Here is a 20,863-nt window from a genome sequence, read left to right as displayed (position 1 = left end):
AAGTGCACAACGTAGATCCCTCACATGCACAATTCACAAGAGGGTTCGCAGTCCTGTGAGAATTTAATGCCGCTGCTGATCCGACAGGAGGCGGAACTCAGGCGATAATGTTTGCTCTCCTACTGCTCACCTCCTGCTGTGCGCTCGGGTTCCTAACAGGCCATGGACCAGTACCAGCCCACAGCCCAGGGTTTGGGGATCCCTGCTCTAAAACATATTTTGAATATTCCCTATTCTCCTCTTATATAAATAATGCTGCTACTCACATCTTCGGGGATAAAGCTTTTTCCATATTTAGGAATATTTAGGAATCCTCAGCTCCCAAGGCAATTACTAAATTAAAGAATTCACACCTTTTTAAATCTCTTGTTACATCTGGCCAGAGGGATTTCTGGCCAATAATATATATTTCATTTGCCAACATTTTTGTTACATGCACCCTTGCTAGAATTAAATATTATAATTTTTTAAATCTTTGCTAATATGATAGGTAAAATAATTAAATCTCTTTCTTAAAACATTAAGTAATTAGTGAAGATGGAAATTGTTTACTAGTTATATTTCTTCCCTAATTCTCTAATTCCTTCTTAAGAACATTTTTTGGTCAGATAACCTAGATAGTAACTCAGCCACGAAGATAAACGCTACCCCCTAATAAATGTTATTTTAAAATACTGTACAAAAAGAAAATCAGATATTGCAATTAATTCCATATGAGAAGAAACAATATTATTTTATTGAGATAATTACAACCTTTTTTTTTATTTTTTAATTTTTTTTGGAGCAGCATATCCTGGCCTCAAGCCATCCTCCTGCCTCAGCCTCCCAAAGTGCTGGGATTACAGGCATGAGCCCCCAGGCCTGGCCTATAAATCTCTCCTAGTAGTTTCAAGAACTGGGATTCATGAGAAACAAAAACTCAATGAAACTTCAAAATTGTATGCAGACATTTTGGTTATATACATATCTATTTTTATGGAAAGCCTGTGCTTAGCTTTCATCAAAATCTTAAAACCACATCACAAAGTAGCTTCATGAACCAGAGGTTTAAAAAAAAAAAAAAAACCATAGCTGAAGTCTACCCACCCATGATGAATTACCATGAGACTAAAAACATGCTTTAAACTCAGTAAAACAAAAAAGGAAGTGCCAAGGTCATAGCTTCATCTCTTCCTGGTGTGCTTATGTGTGTGCACCTGTTTCTGGAGCTTGGTTCAAAAGAAAAAGTAGGGTTTCTGTCCTTGAGGGCAATTTTTGAGATGAGTGGGACAGAGGGTATTAAAATGAGTGGTTGCAGCCTGCAGTTTTATCGCAGTTCAGTGAGCTTCTATTGACTATCTAACATAAACCCAGCACTATAACAGATACAATGGTTTGAAGCAATGAATTATACAGGCCATAAAGGCTTCCATATCTACCTCTGGTTACTGCCATTGCTGCTATCCAAAATTTTTAGGCAACTCCTCCTTCATTCTATTCTCCACCTCTGCAGCCCTCCTTTCCCAAGAATTAATCCTATCTCTGACACAGCCCTGCCGCATATGGTTGTGTAGATTGCACACACATAGTTCTAGGTGACATCATTCACCCCGTAGTCTAAATTAAACAGTAGTATCCAAAGAGTTCTAATGCAACACTCTGCAACTCACTTGAGTCCACTTATTGCTACCCTTGTCCTGACATAGCACCCTAGTTCCAACAACGGGGCTTATGCCAAGCTAAGGCCAGTTTGCACCACATGTCTCATTTTGAATAATTAATTTCCCTCTTGATAAACTGCCTAATTCCCTTGACCTTCTATGAATGGGAAATGGGGAAATGGTGACCTCTGCTTGCCTAGTATCTCAAAAATTGAAATGTGATTTTGAACTTTTGCCCAGAACCGAGAACTGCTTACCTGCTGACAAGCTTGCGAAAATTACTGGCCTTTCTACCTGCTTAGATACCTGGTTATTTCCAGATCTTGGATTTTTGGTCACCATGAGCCATTTGCCAAGTCACCCAGTTACCCCAAGTTGGTCTTCCCCAATGGAATCAGACTTTCCTGGTTGTCTGTGATCACACCCTCTATATCATGGGTTCTGAACCAGGCTGCTCTTATTTTTGTCTTTGCTTTTGGTTTACTTTTATTTGTTTTTAGAGACGGGGATCTCACTGGGTTGCCCAGGCTGGTGTCGAACTCCTGGGCTCTAACAATCCTTCCATTTTAGCCTCTCAAAGTGCTGGCATTAGAGGTGTGAGCCACTGCTCCAGGCCTGGACCAGGCTGCTCCTAAACAACCCAAGTTGGTAAGTCTTGCTCCAGCACCTGGTGCTTCCTAGTTGGTTCCATAATTCATTGGATTTATTATGATCTTGCACAAATAATTTACCTTCAAAGCCTTCATTTTCCTGTGTGTAAACTGCAGATAATTTCAGAGACGGCTGACATTTAAGTGATAAAATTATACTACTTATAGTACTTATACTACTACAGTACTTATACTACAAAGTGATAAACTTTAACTTACACTACCTGTAAGTTGCTTAGCACTATGCCTGGGACATCTAGGTATCCAAAAAATGGTAGCTTTTTGTTAACAGAAAAGACTACTACAGTGTGAGAAATCACAGGGTACAAATTATACATAAATGTGACATCTGAGTTAAACAGTTAAACGACCAATACCTAAGTGGTTAGAATCTAACCCAAGTCTTTCTCTTCTGTCTAGGGAGTCTTCTCCACCACGATCTGTCTGCTCTTTGGTCTAGCTCTCTTAGATACTCAACATGAATGGTTCTATCTGGCAGATTTACTGAGCATAACCTTGGGAGCAGGTCAGAAGGACACTTTGGCATGGTGGGTAAAACTGCCAGCACCTTAGGACCAAACTCTACCAGTAGTCATGTTCTTTCACCAGTTGTGTAAAACACAATTTTTATTTATTTATTTATTTATTTATTTATTTATTTATTTATTTATTTTATTTTTTGAGACAGAGTCTCACTCTGTTTCCCAGGCTGGAGTGCAGTAGTGTGATCTCGGCTCACTGAAACCTCCGCCTCCTGGGTTCAAGCGATTCTCCTGCCTCAGCCTACCGAGCAGCTGGGATTACAGGTGTGCACCACCACACCCAGCTAATTTTTGCATTTTTAGAAGAGACAGGGTTTCACTATGTTGGCCAGGCTGATTTCAAACTCCTAACCTCAGGTGATCTGCCCGCCTTGGCCTCCCGAAGTCCCAGGATTATAGGCGTGAGCCACCGTGGCTGGCCTAAAACACAATTCTTACTTAGAACAAATGACTGACATACAAATTGTCAGTTAAACTTATTCAGAGTTAGGTATTTGGTAGATTTTTATCCCCAAAATGAGTAAGTTTTGAGCTTTCAAAGCAAAAACTAGAATTTCAAAAAAACTTCCAGCTACCTCCATGAGCTTAATAGTTTTCTACACTCAAAGACTGTTAAGGGTATTAGTGGTGATATCTTAATGATGTGATTTTGGATAGTACATAATAAATGTGTCAACATTTTGAATATCTGCATACCTCAGTGAGACCATTATTTTCCAAATGACCAATGCATGCTGTTAAAAACCATGCATGGATAAAAAGTATCTATTCAAAGTGCAAAACTGACCAATGGATTTTAATGTAAGAGTATAAAAATTTCTTGATACGGCTTCAGATTCTACATTGCACCTAAACATTAAGAAATTAACATTTGTCAAGTTTTGGTACAGAATCAAAAAATATCCACAATTATCTAAAAAGGCTATTAAAATATTCCTTTTTTTCCAAATACACATCTGTGTGAGGCCAGATTTTCTCCATATTCTGCAATCAAAACAACATATGGCCACAGATAGAATGCAGAAGCAGATAGGAGAATCCTGTTGTCTTCTATTATGCCAGCCATTAAAGATAGATGTGCAAAACTGTAAAAACAATACTATTCTTGCCATTTTTTAGAAATACATTTTTTCACAAAATCTGTTTTGTGAACTTATAATGAGTTTACGACTGCCTTTTTTTTTTTTTTTTTTTTTGAGACACGGTCTTTGAAAGGTCTTGATCTGTCACCCAGGCCAGAGTGCAGTGGCAAGATCATAGCTCACTGCACCCTCAAACTCCAGGGCTCAAATGATCCTCCTGCCTCAGCCTCCCGTGTAGCTGGGACTACAGGCACATCCCATGGTGTCCAGTTTTATAGCTGCTATTTTTAATGAATTGATAAATATTTTAAATGATTTTTAATCTATACTCTTCTCTTTCCATTGTTTTTGAGTTAGGTGCTATGAACAGATTTGTTCTCCCTCTTGTTTATTTATTCTGTGTGACACTAGTGTTCTCTTATCCCAGAAATGTGGGAAGCGGAAGGCAATGGAAGATGAGGTGATTAGAATCTTCTGGTAACTGTGCATACACTCATGTAGATTATCTTTGAAACATTTTTTGGTTGGGTTTCGTGTTTCCCAAATTACTGTCTTCAGTCCAAAGCTCTCTCCTGAACTCAACCAGCACAATCATTCACTTAACAAATATTTAGTGTCAGCAACACGCCAAGCAGTGTGTATCCACAATGGTCTTCATAACACGTCTCCTTGGATGTCCAGCAGGCACTGTAAACTCTGAACCACCCATGCTAACCTTGTTTCCTCCCATGCTCCTGTCACAATGACTGGTGCCATGAGCCACTCTGAGGCTCAGGCCAAACATCCGGGCATTCTCCTCACCTGTCCTCTCTCCCTTCATCCAACCAACTCTCAAGTCCTAGAAAATATACCTTTTTAACATCTCTCAAATTTTCCACTTTTCTCCATCTACCCTCATTCAGGCTTCCTTTATCCCTCACTAAAGTATTAACAACAGCCTTCAAACTGTTCTCTCTCATCCTATCTTAGCCTTTTTTCCTCTGTCCCCCACACTGCACAGGGCCAGGCAATCCTTGACAGCGTGTCATTAAAAGGGCTGGGGTTGAAGATCATCATCTCCGTTTCACAGATGAAGAAAAGAGGCTCTGGAAGTTAAATAACTTGCCCAAGCGATATTTTTTAATGGCAAGGCAGATCAGATCACACCCTCTGTTTAACCTCTAAGGGCATTAATTCTTTTTTTTTTTAAGACGGCGTCTCACTGTGTCGCTCAGGCTGGAGTGCAATGGTGTGATCTTGGCTCACTGCAACCTCCGCCTCCCAGGTTCAAGCGATTCTCCTGCCTCAGCCTCCCGAGTAGCTGGGAATATAGGCACCCGCCACCACGCCCAGCTAATTTTTATATTTTTAATAGAGAAGGGGTTTCACCATTTTGGCGAGGATGGTCTCGATCTGTTGACCTCATGATCCACCTGCCTGGGCTTCCCAAAGTGCTGGGATTACAGGCATGAGCCACCGCGCCTGGCCTCTAAGGGCATTAATTCTAAGGATAAAATACAAGCTCTTCAGTAAGGCATATGAGGGTCCTCCGTGCCTAACTGGCCAGCCTCCTTTTTGCCCTATGCTCCTTTTATTACCAGGCTTTTAAAAAATCCTCCTATTTCCTTTGCCTGGGCCATTTTTCCCCCCAACAGACTGAGCTTAGCTGTATCTTTCTTCAGGAACCCTTCCCTGACTGCCTAAGACTGAGTGAGGAGCCCTCTTATGGTTCACGTTTCAGGCTAATGGCAGAAGAACTCATCATACCTTTTTTATTTTGTATTCCCCTACCTGCTTCAGGGAGGACCTGTAATACATTTCATTACTGTCACATTCTGCATATCCTGCTAGGGTCACTTGACCTCCTAAATTTTTTTCTCAATTTGCATACAGTAGATCAACTCTTTGTGCCGTAAAGTTCTTCATCACACACCCACCATTACAGTGTCATATAGAATTGTTTCACTGTCTGCAAACTCCCTTGTGCTCCATCTCCCCCAACACTCCCTCCCCTGTACCATGCCACAGTTTAACTGCCTATGGACTTGACGAGCTCGCGCTCTCTCTCTCTCTCTCTCGTCCAGGATCTGTTCTGTTTAACCTGGTGTCCCCCGCCTGAGACAAAAATGCCCAGCCCTCTGAGGATGCTCTACAAATATCTGTTGAATGTCAGAACTACAAACTTGTGGTGCACCTACAGGTTAAACCTTGTCCCTGAGTGGCAGTGGTGCTGGTAAATTAGTCGCTCTGATGCCCATGGCAGCCCTTTCCACAGCTCCAGTTCGCTCCCAGGCCCCCACTCCACTGTCTCCTCCTGGATGGCATGTGCTTGTCCAAATGGATGTAGCTCCGAGATGACTAAGTCACTCAAACGCCTGCCGGGCTCAGGGGGAAGGAGTCGTGACAGGAATTGCTGCCCAAGAAATGGGAAAGGGGACCAGCCCCTTGGGGAAGGGAGGCTGCGTAACAGGGCGTGACACTCGCAGCAGAGAAGAAAGGGCGGCGGAAACTCGAAAAGCTTTAGTTGGGAAACCCCACCTAAAACCAACCTGCTTACTTGTCAGTGTTTTATTTCTGTTTTTTGTTTTGTTTTGTTTTTTGAGACAGTCTCACTCTGTCACCCAGGCTGGAGTGCAGTGGTATGATCTCGGCTCACTGCAACCTCTGCCTCCCAGGTTCAAGCAATTCTCCTGCCTCAGCCTCCTGAGTAGATGGAAATACAGACGCCACCACATCCAGCTATTTTTTTTTGTATTTTTAGTAAAGACAGGGTTTCACCATGTTGACCAGGCTGGTCTCAAACTCCTGACCTCATGTGATCCACCCACCTCGGGCTCCCAAAAGTGCTGGGATTCCAGGTGTTGAGTCACCACGCGTAGCCTTAAATGTCAGTTTTAATACTGAAAGTCCAGCATCACCACGAGGCTGTGAATCAAGGCACTCTCTGTGTGCTGTTAGGCAGGCTGGGTTAGGACTTGGCCCTGAAAGTCTAGTCCCTGCTTGGAAATCTGCCTTTCTAGTTCCTATGACTTTAGAAGGAGTTGGGAGAACTCCAGAGCTGTGGGTGGAGGGGAGAAGCTCCTGATAAGTGAACCATCAGAGCCTGAACAATGGCTTCCTCTGTGCAGCTGGCTCTGCACCTGGTGCCTGCACAGGGCCCTCTGTGCTTTTGTCCTTCCGCACACAGTGATGTCCACACACAGACGAGACTTATAAATACCCTCCAAAGGAGAAGTGAAATCACTGACCAGTTCTCCTTTTCTCTGCTTAGCTGGAGCCCAGCAGCTGACAGCAACTGGTACACACTCACATTCCTCAGTAGAGCGGCTCAACCCGCTTTCATTATTTTATGGTTGGGAAGCTTTTGGCAAACATCCTGTTTAGGATGAAATGGGACTCAGACTGACTCTCAGGGGCTAAATTTACTGCCTAGAAACTTCAAGCAAATGAAAAGAGAAAGCAAAGGAAAGGACAGGGCCTATCAGTGCACCATTCACAGAAACGGAACGCTGCAGTCTTCTGGAAGGCAGCATTTTACCTGTACGTAGAAGGTCCTGGAGCTTGTTATTATTTCAAACAGGTTGTCTCTCATTAGGAGATCACTAGACAGAGAAAGAGAAAGAATGTTATGGCCTGCTGACACACACACAGAGGACTCGACACGTCCTGCTAAGACCCCAGTGCCCTCTACCACAAAAAAGGAAGAGGGGTGGGGGGTGGTTCCAAGCCATTCTTCCTTCAGCTCCTGCCTTGAAAAACACTCCAGGGGTTACCTCTAGCTTCACTTCCCAGAGGGTCTCAGGAGGCTTTGCCATCCAGATGGACCCTCCCCAGGCCCCTCTCCCACCAGCAGTTCTAACAAGCTCCTTTCCCTCCAAAACCTCCTGCCTAATATCCAACCCCCCCACCACCATCTCCTACAGTTTCCTTCTTTCCTGCCTCCCTCCTTCCCTCTAAGGTGTATGAGATGCTTGGTGGGAAGCACCGTTTTGGGTGCTCTTTTGCAGATTATTTCATCTAATCTTCACAACAGCCCTGGGGGGCACTTAAGACTTCCCCCATTTTACAGATGAGGAAACCCAGACCCACACTCAGAGTCAGAGCTTAAATGACTCCTCCAAGTTACCAGAGATTTGGAACCCAGGTCTGACTCCAGAGTCTCTGCTTTATTTATTTATCTATATTTTTGAGACAGGGTCTCGCTCTGTTGCCCAGGCTGGAGCACAGTGGTGCAATCATGGCTCACTGGGACTACCGGCACGTGCCACCACTCCTGGCTAATTTTTGTGTTTGTCGTAAAGACATGGTGTTTCCATGTTGCTCAGGCTGGTCTTGAACTCATGAGTTCAAGCAATCTGCCTGCCTCAGCTTCCCAAAGTCCTGGGATTACAGGCATGAGCCACCAAACCTGGTGAGCTTGTGCTTTTAATTACTCCACTGCCATTGGCCTCTCCTAAGGAAGCCAACTCTCCACTCCCTAAACCGTCTCCTCCATCCACACAGCAGCCCCATCAACTTCACTCAGCTCCTGCTCCTTGCCTCACTGTGTGGGGCCCAGGAGATGAAGAGCTAAGGAGGAGGAAAACAAGGGGAGAGGAGATGACTTCAGAGCACTCCTTCAGGGACACTGCTGGGTGTGGGTTTTGGAAAAGAAATCCTGACTTCTGCAAGGAAGAGGGCAGGGAGTAGCTGATGCTCAGTGACAAACCTCAAAGCAGCCCAAGTTATTTCCCATTGTTAAATGCCTGCTGCGTATGTCCCCAGCCACTGTGGGGAGTACATAAGGAGTAAAAGATCTAATTCCTACCCAATGAAAGAACATAAGGGCCAGGCGTGGTGGCTTACGCCTGTAATCCCAGCATTTGGGAGGCCAAGGTGGGCAAATCACTTGAGTTCTAGGCCAGCCTGGGCAACATGGTGAACCTTGTCTCTACAAAAAAAATACAAAACTGAGTTGGGTGTGGTGGCACATATCTATAGTCCCAGCTACTCAGGAGGCTGAGGTGGGGAGGATCACCAGAACCTGGGAGGCAGAGGCTGCAGCGAACTGAGACTGCACCACTGCACTCCAGCCTGGGGGATAGAGCAAGACTCTATCTCAAAAAAAAAAAAAAAAAAGAAAGAACATAAGGAAGCAAAACTGTACCATCAGATGTTAGATTGTGTGTTACATGCCAAGAGTTGGAAAGGACTGATCACAGGTAGGGTTGGCTTCATGAATGAGAAAGCCTGCAAGAAAATGGCAGGGGCTCGGCCAGTGCCACAGATACCTGGGCAAAGGAGTGCATGAGACCAGAGAGCCATGAGCAAGAACAACAGGAGAGGGGCCAGACAGACCTTGAGTGAATCCTGACTACATGTAGGGAAGAGATATTTGAAAATGTTGTAAAAACCTTGGGGAGCCTTTGTGACCCCAAGTATAAAACAGAGATAAATGAGAGGACCCCCTTGATCAGGCTGGTCACTACAAAGACCAGTTAGTTATAAAGTACAGAAGGCATCTGGCATAATGTGTGTCACAGAATAGTCACTTGAAGCACATTTCACCAACTATGATTACTTTCTGAGTTTCTGAATAAAAAATGCTTCTTTCTGGCTAAAATGTCTTAACCTTTCAAATTCTACTCATGCATAGCCAGTAAAGTCACATAAACAACTACTGAGGAGGTGAAAGAAAAGCAGGTGGGAAATCCCCACTCCTTTCACATCTATTTCTCAGGGTGGGAAGGGCGGGAGGGGACGAGGGATAGCACCGGGGACACTGCTGCGGACGAGTGCACCACAGTCTCAGAAATCACCACTGAAGAACTTTTCCATGCAACCAAACACCACCCGTTCCCCAAAAACTACTGAAATTTTAAAAAATTTAAAATATGTGTGTGTATGTATATATGTGTGTGTGTGTGTGTGTGTGTGTGTGTGTGTGTATCTATTTTTTTTTTTTTTTTTTTGAGATAGAGTTTCACTCTTGTTGCCCGGGCTGGAGCGCAATGGTACAATCTCGGCTCACTGCAACCTCTGCCTCTCAGGTTCAAGCGATTCTCCTGCCTCAGCTTCCCGAGTAGCCGGGATGACAGGTGTCCACCACCACAACTGGCTGGCTTTTTGTATTTTTAGTAGAGACGAGGTTTTGCTATGTTGGCCAGGCTTGTCTCAATCTCCTGGCCTCAGATGATCCACCCACCTGGGCCTCCCAAAGTACTGGTATTGGATTATTCCAGCACTTTGGAGATCCCTTGTCTCAATCTCCTGGCTTCAGATGATCCACTCACCTGGGCCTCCCAAAGTGCTTGGCTGGTGGCTGTGAGCCACCAGGCCCGGCCTAAAAAGATATATATATATATATATTTAAAACAGCACCAGGCTACATGAAGCCTTTCAACTCAATTCAATTCACTTGAACAAATATTCATTGATTATCAAGATGTCCTAACCCCTGGACTGGGTTCCAGGGAAGCCAAGCAGTCTAACAGGCATGGAAGCTGCGGAGCCCCAAGGACCTCCTTCCCTGCTAGCCCTGACTTCTTTAACTCAGTTTAGTGTGACTCTGGCAGAGTTAGAGGGTTAGGGAAAGTTCAAGGCACTCTTAGGATTTAACCCTAAGTTTCTTATGGTTCTCTAAGCTTCCCCCGTGTGCCCAGGTGGTCTCACATCTGCAAGGGCCCTCCAGGGTCAGGTACAATCAAGGATCTCATCACGCCCAATCTTTCCTCTGCCTACTCTGGAGCCATACTTCTGGAATTTCCATATATAGCTACTTTCCTGAATTATAAATAGTCACTGGGAACCTCCCCAATCTTCTGTACTCTGCAACTGCCATTTGCAAGACTTGGGAGAATGTTTCTGTCTCTGCCTCCTTGGGTCACACAGCACGTTGTTTTCATGCAAGACTGTTTGTGCCTTTAGGCCGGGCATGGTGGCTCAAGCCTGCAATCCCAGCACTTTGGGAGGCCGAGACGGGCGGATCACGAGGTCAGGAGATCGAGACCATCCTGGCTAACATGGTGAAACCCCATCTCTACTAAAAATACAAAAACTAGCTGGGCGAGGTGGCAGGCGCCTGTAGTCTCAGCTACTCGGCAGGCTGAGGCAGGAGAATGGCGTAAACCCGGGAGGCGCAGCTTGCAGTGAGCTGAGATCCGGCCACTGCACTCCAGTCCCGGTGACAGAGCAAGACTTTGCCTCAAAAAAAAAAAAAAACGACTGTTTGTGCCTTCATGGGAGAAGACTCGGCCTGCTGTGAACAGCTTTCCTGATGATATCTGAGGGTTCTGCTTGCATAAGCCATGAGATGGAGGGACACAAACACCCAGTCTCTAAAGAGTGCAGATTGGTGGCCAGAAAGAGGGTTTCTGGATGCCCCAATACCCTTGGGGTCTCTAAAGATTCGTTCTATAGGCATCTGTATTTGGTGTTGGACCTGGGAGATCCCTTGCCAAGTCCCAAACTCATCCTATGTAATGCGACACTTGGAAGGTAACTATTTCCTAGAGGACAGAGGAATTCCTTTAAAATACCTGTTCTTCTTTCCCAGTGGGAGTAACACAGAGATGCTATGAATCACCTGTGTTAATGGGACATCAGGGTCAAAAGGAGGAGAAAAGGCGTAAGAAGGTCAGGGAAGAGGCACTGGTACAGGGATCTGACCAGAAGCACTGAGGTGAATGACCTAGAGGCCTGGTCTCTCCTCTGAGCCTGAGTTCCCTAGGAATTGAGCACCTAATCCTAATACCTGAGAAGCTTTGGAGCCCCACTCTTTGTTTCTATATGCTTTCTTTTTGCCCACCAGAAACTATTACATGGGCCTATCTGCTTAGGAGCCAGAGTAAGGTATGGGAAGAGGGCAAATGTGCCCAGGGCGGTCTTCTCCCTGTGTTAGCTTGGATACAGTAAGTCAGGCCCAAGGTGTTAGTTAGGCTCCTCTGCCTGGCTCTTGGAAGATCATGACTCTTGCATAGAGTCTCCGAAGGGTAGTAAAGGGAGATTTAAGAGGACAAATGGAGGTTTGGATCAGAAGAGAAAAAACAGACACAATTACCCAGACTTGACTAGACATTCGTGGGTCTTGAGAACATCCTTAAGAAATATAGTGCGCAGTGGTTCTCGGTCCTGGTGGAAAGAACAGAAAGACACGTAAGTGAGGCTGTCTGTGACATATCATGATCAAGACCAGCTGATGAATACCCCTTTCTCAGAGATGGCTGGCTAAAATCAGGCTGACAAATAACCTGGTCTCAACATAATCATCAAGAGAAAAAAAATCTGGCTGGGCAGAGTGGTTCGTGCCTGTACTACCAGGACTTTGGAAGGCCAAGGCTGGAGGACAGATCGAGGCCAGGAGTTCAAGACCAGCCTGGGCAACATCGTGAAACCCTGTCTCTACAAAAAAACCACCACTGTGCTCCAGCCTGGGTGACAGGTGACAGAGAAAGACCCTGTCTCCAAAAACAAGAAAAAAGACAAAACAAATCTAAGAAGATGCTGTGCAGCTGTGATTCTGACCACACAGCAACTCACTGCAGAGAGGACATTTTACTGTCATTGTAAAGATGTGTGCACAGAATGGATGGAGATAAGACAGAGGTGCCTTTGAAGTCTTTGTGTGCCCACATCTCCACTCATGCACACTCTCCTGTGGGTGTGCATCTGTGCACCTCTTAGTTTCCATGACCTCTCAGAAGGGCAGCAAAGCTACTACAAACCTGCTCACACTTGAAGTAGCAGATGGTAAAGTCATCAAGTGCAAAGAAGCGACGTTTCCAGCTCTTCCGCTGTAATAAAAAAATAAAAGGCAGAACATTAGCAAGAGGTACCCAGCATTGTGGAGGGTGTTCTCATGCTAAGCTCCCAGGGACCCAGCCCCCTGGAAATCCGGCCCCCACATTCAGCAGGGGAAAGGGCTTCCTCATATCAGGCGCAACACCTCTGACGGCGGGGGGGGAGGCCAATGGTCAGTCCCAAAATCTCACCCTCAAAGGCGGAGGCTCCACGGAGGACTGAGGCACCTCCTGTCAATCTCCTCTCACCTCTGCTATGTCTACAGCCACTGGTTCTGAGGAGTCACCAGAACCCCAGTTTAGCCCCTGTGCTGACACTCACCACATTCCCTTGCTTCACGCAGTAACCACTCTTAATGAGGGGAGGCCCGGTGGAAGCACGGCAGCCTGATGTGGGGATGTAACTCTGAGACCTTCGAAGGATGGCGTGGGACCCAGGCTCACTCCCTTCCTGCCCATCCCCACCGTTCTGCAAGGAAACAGTGTCAGGATCAGCGCCTCCCTGCCTCTATGCAGCCATAGCCCCATCCACCTCCCCCTGCCTGAATCTCTGGCCTCTTTGCCCTAAGTCAAAGAAGAAATAAATGGTGGGCACAGTGGCTCATGCCTGTGATCCCAACACTTTGGGAGGCCAAGGCGGGAGGATCGCTTGAGCCCAGGAGTTCTAGACCAGCCTGGGCAACACAGTGAGACCCAGTCTCTACAAAAAAAATTAAAAACTGTTTTAAAATTTTTGTTTAATTTTCATTTTAAAATTTAAAAATTAAAAAAAAGAATTACCCAGGCGTGTAGTCCCAGCTACTCAGGAAGCAGAGGTGGGGGGATGGCTTGAACCCAGGAGTCTGACGCTGCAGTGAGCCATGATTGCACCACTGCACTTCAGTCTGGGCAACAGAGTGAGACCCTGTCTAAAAAAATTAAATAACAACATGGCAAAACCCCATCTCCACCAAAAAATAAAAAAACATTAGCCAGGCACGGTGGCTCATGCCTATAGCCCCAGATGAGGTGGCAGGATCCCTTGAGCCTGGGAAGGCTGAGGTAGGAGGATTGCATGAGCCTAGGAGGCGGAGGCTGCAGTGAGTCGTGATTATGTGTATCTGCACTTCAGCCTGGGTTACAGAGTGACACCCCATCTCAAAAAAAAAAAAAAAAAAAAAAAAAAAAACTTACATAAATATAAATAATTAAAACAGGAAAATAAACCTTTCCTTTGCTCTGTCATGCACTTTGCCGGGTACTTTCACAGAACCAGCATCAGGGAGGTTGGGCTGACCCAGGAGAAAGGGAAGGACAGAGAATGTGAACCAGGAGGGACACCAGGCTGGTTTCCAGCCTTGTTTGCCTTCGTCTATCCCATTTCCTACGGGTTTCACAAACCCTCATCTTCTGTGTCTCCTGTGTCCAGCACAGAACTGCACAGGCCATTCGGCTTCAAGATGCAGTGGCCTCCACTTCGGCAATGCTGTCACTAACACCCATGAATGGGGCTGTAACATGCCCTGTACTTCCCTGATGGCTCCACTGGCACCAGCTCCCCTCCAACTCCCACCCTCATTTTCCCCAGTACAGTGCTCCAAGCACATCATGGGCACACCGTGGACACTTCTACACCCCCACTCCCCCGGCAGCCCCAGTCAGGCCCCTCACCTGGCTGATGGGTGTGTGGACCACCACCCCTCCGATGATCTCCGTCTTGTAGGCCACCTGTGGCTTCTTTTCCAGGGCTGGAGGAGCTGCTAAGCTCTTGAGAACTTCAGTGGTCATGGGTAGGCCCCCACCTTTGGGTACCTGGGGAGAGTGGCAGCAACAGTTAATGGGGAACAGATGTTTAGGAAACATGGAGAGCCCAAAGCAGAATGGGGGTGCCGTGAGAAAAGCTAATGTGCCAAATTACAGTCAGACTTGCATGTCCTCCCCAGGCCTTCCGCAGTCCAAATCTGAATATGAGCATCTCAGCCAGCAATGCCCTCCCCCAGCACAGATACAAACTGACTCCAGGAATTTCTTGAGCACCTACTTATGAGCCAGCCCTTCCCTGGCTAGAAACCCAAGATAAAGTGTCAGCGAAACACACATGGGTCCCCACCCTCATGGCACTTACATGCTAGTAGGGGGAATGACAAAAAAATACATAAAATAAACAGAGTAATTACAAGTGGTGGTGAGTGGCACAAAGAAGATCAAGGGAGCTGAGGCAGTGCACAGAAGGGGACCTGCTGGAAACAGAGTAGGCAGGGAGGTCTCCAGAGGAGGAGGCAGGGAGACACTCAAACGGCAACCTGGAGGGTGAACAGGAGCTGAGGGCCAGGTCTGGGGCCTCACACCTGTAATCCCAGCACTTTGGGAGGCCAAGGCAGGAGGGTCACTTGAGCCCAGGAGTTCAAGACCAGCCTGGGGAACATAGTGAGATCCTGTCTCTACTAAAAATGGGAAGAAGAAAAAAAAAAAAAAAATAGCCAGGTGTGGTAGCACATAGCTGCTCAACAGGCCAAGGTAGGAGAATCTCTTGAGCCCAGGAGTTGGAGGCTGAAGTGAGCTATAATCACACTACTGTACTCCAGGCTGGGTAAGAGAGACCCTGTCTCGAAAAAAATAAAAAATAATAAACTAAGAAAAGAAATCAGGAACATGAAGCTGGGAGAAGTCATTCTGGGCAGACGGAACAGGTAAAAGTGCATGCCTTGGTAGAGACAGAACAAGGGGTCCATGAAGTCTGGAGCCAGAAGGCGTGTGGTATAACCCTTCATCTCTCACAAACCACCTGAGCGACCTTTGGCAACCATCAGACCTCTCTAGGCCTAAACTGTTTCATGTATAAAATGAAAAGAGGAATAATATTTATCGTAACCATTGTTGTGGTTATCAAATGATAGAAATATTAAATGCTTTGGAAACACAACTAAAAGAAAAACATATTACAAAATATTTTAATTAAGGCTTGCCAGGTGGTACTAATAATTATACACAGAGCCCTTTTGGAAGAATGAGTTATCTTTGTTCTTCCTTGACAGAGATATGGTGCCACAGCTGATCAAATCATCATAGAATTTTGTTGTTGTTGTTGTTGTTGAGACAGAGTCCCGCTGTGTCACCCAGGCTGGAGTGCAGTGGCACGATCTTGGCTCACTGCAAGCTCCGCTGCCCGAGTTCACACCATTCTCCTGCCTCAGCCTCCCAAGTAGCTGGGACTACAGGCGCCTGCCACCATGCCTGACAAATTTTTTCTATTTTTTAGTAGAGACAGGGTTTCACCGTATTAGCTAGGATGGTCTCCATCTCCTGACCTCGTGATCCGCCGGCCTCGGCCTCCCAAAGTGCTGAGATTACAGGTGTGAGCCACTGCGCCCGACCCATCATAGAATTTTTATGGTTAGCTGGAAATCACAGGACAGAGGTTGCAAATTGGTGGCCCACTCACCGACTTTGCCCAAACAATGTTTTGTCAGTCACATGCAGTGTTTTTTAAAATCTGCATCTAAGTTTTAGGATATTTCACAGAAAAATCCAGATTTTCAGCTCTGCAGCAGTTCCCTTTTAGACAGAAAATACGTTCCGTGTTTGCACAGTCTCTACCATTCTCCCCAGCAGAATGGGAGAGGCCGGGGTCAGATGTCACTTATCCTCATTCTTGTTCTCATGTTTCTTCCTCCTTGCCCACTTCACTCATTTACACTAGAGTCTGCAAATGCTGAGGAAGTCTTTCATTTTGTTAGAAAGAAAAAAAAAAAGGCCCAGAACAGTTCAGTCATTTACCCAAAGCCAGGATTAACGGCTGAATGTCAGCCAGGCACGGTGGCTCATGCCTATAATCCCAGCACTTTGGGAGGCCGAGGGGGGGTGGATCACCTGAGGTCAGGAGTTCAAGACTAGCCTGACCAACATGGTGAAACGGTCTCTACTAAAAATACAAAAATGAGCTGGGCATAGTGGTGGGCGCCTGTAACCCCAGCTATTCAGGAGGCTGAGGCAGGAGAATCACTTGAACCCAGAAGGCAGAGGTTGCAGTGAGCCGAGATCACGCCATTGCACTCCAGACTGGGCTACAGAGCAAGATTCTGTTTCAAAACAAAAACAAAAAAACGGCTGAATGTCTACTAAACCCTGACTTCCCACCAGTGCCCCAGCATCACAATGCCCCACCTTTAGGAGAATGCAACACCCTACATCTATCTGCCGGGACGTCACCGGGACTTCAACAGAAAAGCTAAGGTCCTCTCCCACTTCTATAGCTTTCAGAGTCAGAAAGACCTAAGGATCCAGACCCTTTCAAGAGCTCAGAGCTATATGAGAGCCCTGTCATTTAGTGTCTGTTCAAAACAATAAGAGCACCCTGATTATGCTGGGCCCCTACAAAGATGACGAGACCTTCTCTTCCTGGACTACTCACTCAGTTTACATAGACAAAGATGTCCTCTGCCCCCTCCCTACCTCTCCAAATCAGGCCAGAAATTCCGCCTTCTATTTTCCTTCTGGCTGAGAGATACCAACAGTTACAGTTTTTTTGGGCCTCCATTCAGTGCCAGGCAATGCACTGATAAGCTCTTTGCTGCATTATCACTAATCTTATCAACCAGGCATGATTTTCTCTTTATAGATGAGGTCAACTCAAGCTCATTAAAATCAAGTGATTTGGCTCTAGGACTGCCTGACTCCTTGTTGCTACATGTCACCACCTACCTAAGCTACTCTTTCTCATTTTCGGTGAGTTCTGTTATTATGTAACCACATTTTTAGGGATGTTGATTTTTAGTTGATATTTAGTGATTAAAATCACCATGGAACAGGCAGAAATTTCCCCTAAATGACCCAGATGAATTCCTGAAACCCAGCAAAGAAGGAGGGAAGTAACTTTTTTTTTTTTTTTGAGACGGAGTCTCGCTCTGTCGCCGAGGCTGGAGTGCAATGGCGCGATCTCAGCTCACTGCAACCTCCACCTCCTGGGTTCAAGTGATTCTCCTGCCTCAGCCTCCCAAGTAGCTGGGATTACAGGTGCCCGCCACCATGCCCGGCTAATTTTTATATTTTTAGTAGAGATGGGGTTTCACCATGTTAGCCAGGCTGGTCTTGAACTCCTGACCTCGTGATCTGCCCACTCTGGCCTCTCAAAGTGCTGGGATTACAAGCATGAGCCACCGTGCCCGGCCGGAAAGTAACTTTTTAGAGTTCCCAGTGGCCAGAAAAGGAGGAACAGAAGCTTGGCTGCTGTGTTTCCTCTCAAAATCCCGAAGAACACTGTTTGTCACAGCTTATGCTCCGGTGTCATGCACTGCTTCAGATGAACATGCAGAGCCTTTCCAAAGCTGCTCACACTACCTGAGACTTCTTTAGGAGATGGGGTTTCACTCTGTTGCCTAGGCCAAAGTACAGTGGTAAAATCGTACCTCCCTGCAGCCTCAAACTACTGGGCTCAAGTGATCCTCCTGCCTCAGACTCCTGAGTAGCTGGGAATACAGGTGTTAGCCACCAGGCCTCGCTAATTTTTTTTTATTATTTTTATTTATTTATTTATTTTTGAGGTAGAGTTTCACTCTTGTCGTCCAGGTTGGAATGCAATGGCACAATCTCGGCTCACTGCAACCTCCGCCTCCCAAGTAGCTGGTGCTACAGGCATGTGCCACCAAGCCCGGCTAATTTTGTATTTTTAGTAGAGATGGGGTTTCACCATGTTGGGCAGGCTGGTCTCAAACTCCTGGCATCAGGTGATACACCCACCTCAGCCTCCCAAAGTGCTGGGATTACAAGGCTGAGCCACTGTACCCAGCCATTCATCCTTTCTCTTTTCATCACTCTCTCTTTTCATGAGTTTACCAAGGTTTATCAGAAAAAGAAGCCAATCAGCAAAACTGCTTATAGGACTCAATTATACTCAGGTTGGGTCTAGCAACACGAATACTAGATACGTGTACAAATTTCTTCTATACAGTTGTTCATAGGAACCCTGAGAAATCTGGGAAGATAATTTGCCACAGCATGTAATAGTCACTATTGGAAGCTCCTCAGACATAAGCATTTCTGACTGTGTGATACAGAAACAAACTTTTCAGCATACAAGCCATGATCTATATAAGCCAGGAGTCTGCCTGTCTTATTGATTAAAAGTCTAGTTTTTTCCAAAACATACAGTTTTCCCTCTCCATCCTTCCTACCCTCTTCCTTTCTTTTTCTGTATTTCTAAGGCAAAGGAAAGGAATTCTTCATGAGCCAACTCAAGGAAAAAGAGCACACTTGTAGGACAGTCCATGAACTAGCTCTGTGATGCTTTTAAACAGAAGGCTTTTCCAGGACAGGGAGGCAGATGGCTTGGACTGAGCCTGCAGGCAGCCGCTGAAAGTAAGAAGAGTATCCCCCCAAGCTGGAAAAAAGTTCTGCCTTCTCTCCCCATATGCTTTTCCTGTTACTTGACTTTTCACAGTCAGCAATCCATTTTCCAATCCTACCACATTCTGAATCAGCATCCCAGAATCACCCAAAACATGACAGACCGGGAGCCCTCCCAGGAAGCACAAAGGGGACGCTCCATGAACTTCCCCTTGAACTTGATTCAAACTCAAACTCTCAGTTCAACTTGTGCTTGGTAAGCCAAGGAACAAGAAGAGGTGGGAGAGAACTGGGTACAGACCGGGATCCTGGGAAAGTCCCCACTGCCATCTTGGTTTTCCCCAACCCCAACAAGGCCACAGCCTGGGAAGAGGCACTTTTACTACTCCCAGAAAACAAAAGAAATCAAACTTACGGTGATCTTGCTGGCTTGGTTCAGGGCTTCAACCCAGTCCTTCATATCTTTCTGGTCATTGGCTTGAAGGAAATATCTCTGAGACAGGGCATTGATAACTACAAAAGCCACAGAAAAGAAGGGAAGATATTCCCGGGTCAGAATACAAGCAACACAACAAGTCTCCACAAAGCTAAGGTGTTTGAGGGAGAAAGATGAGTGAACTCCACAAAGCAGAACAAGAAATCTCCCATGATGCTAAGTCATTTCCTTGGGAATTTAGGAAGCCTCAGGCCACACCTGCTCACTCTCTTTCCCACCTTTAAAAACATCCCATTGGCCACAGGAACAACACCTGACCATGTTAACAGCAGCCTCAGTGCGCTGTTCTGCAGTGATGAGGCTGCTGGTCTGCCGTCAACAAGACACAACTGTGAACCGCATTCTGGCGGTGCTAATACGTTTATTGTCGTCATGGTATATATAGAATTTTGGACCCATGCTTGGTCTCCACTGGCACAAGTGGTCTGGACTGGGAGTCTTGTCTGTGGTTGGGAAATAGAACAAAGCTTTCCTGAGATCAAATCTGTGACCTTGGCCTCACTCTCAACCTGTTCTTTCCTCTGAGCATTCCATTAGGTCAACAATTTACTTCCAGGTTCATTATTATTACATACATATTTTTTTAGATCTGATAACCACAAAACGTGACAGTCATTTCTGAGCTTAGCTATGAAATTTGCAAGAAATAGAAGAATGAGCGTACCAAAGAAGTTTGAACTAATCTGAAGTGGGGAGAGAGAATAGCTCAAGGGAATATTTTATTCTCTTAGCATAAGCTTGAACTGAAGGAGGTGAGTCTCATGGGGTAGATGCAGAATTCATCCCTTCATTCATTCATTTGACAAATATTTGCTGAGCACCTACTATGCGCTAGGAACCATCTTTAAGTGTTGAGGATACCACAGTGACAAGGCAGAGGAATATCCCTGCCTTTGTAAAACTTACATTCAGGACCACCCCAGATAGGCAATAGAAACTATTTGTTAGCATTTCCTCATAGCACTTAGCACAGTTCTGAGAACATAGTAGGAGCCAAGTAACTATCTGATGATGGATTCATTGAATTCACTGACTGCTTCCTGACTTAAGGCACCCGTGCACGGGGACTCTGCTTCCTACACCATCCCCCAACATGTCACTCTTTGGGTAACTGAGACCCTCAACAGAATTCTCCTTCCTTTGTCTTATCCCCTTCCTGGCACTGCCATCTGCCTCTCCTCTGAGTCCTCCATCTTTTCTGAGCACACCATTTCTCAGCTCTAAAATAAGGGTTTGCAGAAACTTCTAGTGGACATTTTGCACCTGCCTTGTGGCATCAAGAAAACTGAAATGCATATGGACAATTATTAAAAGAAATGATGATGGACATTGATACGGTTTGGATCTCTGTCCCCACCCAAATCTGTGTCCCCACC

The 20,863-nt window shown here is 45.8% G+C and overlaps 1 protein-coding gene across 4 annotated transcripts in view; it reads right to left on the bottom strand.

Moving 5' to 3' along the window:
* Nucleotides 1–20,863, bottom strand: part of PLEKHA2 (pleckstrin homology domain containing A2) — a 91,502-nt gene that overhangs the window by 9,112 nt on the left and 61,527 nt on the right. For all 4 annotated transcript variants that reach the window (XM_023214510.2, XM_023214509.3, XM_023214511.3 and 1 more), the window contains 6 exons: nucleotides 19,407–19,504; nucleotides 14,321–14,461; nucleotides 12,993–13,139; nucleotides 12,596–12,664; nucleotides 11,932–12,002; nucleotides 7,432–7,495 (listed from right to left, as the gene is read on the bottom strand). In XM_023214510.2, the coding sequence (XP_023070278.1) occupies nucleotides 7,432–7,495; nucleotides 11,932–12,002; nucleotides 12,596–12,664; nucleotides 12,993–13,139; nucleotides 14,321–14,461; nucleotides 19,407–19,504 (590 nt within the window). The remainder of the gene's footprint in view (nucleotides 1–7,431; nucleotides 7,496–11,931; nucleotides 12,003–12,595; nucleotides 12,665–12,992; nucleotides 13,140–14,320; nucleotides 14,462–19,406; nucleotides 19,505–20,863) is intronic.

Source organism: Piliocolobus tephrosceles, chromosome 7, assembly GCF_002776525.5.
Source record: "Piliocolobus tephrosceles isolate RC106 chromosome 7, ASM277652v3, whole genome shotgun sequence".
Lineage (NCBI taxonomy): Eukaryota > Metazoa > Chordata > Mammalia > Primates > Cercopithecidae > Piliocolobus > Piliocolobus tephrosceles.
Note: the sequence above shows the minus strand (reverse complement) of the source record. Positions and strands in the feature narration are given on the sequence as shown.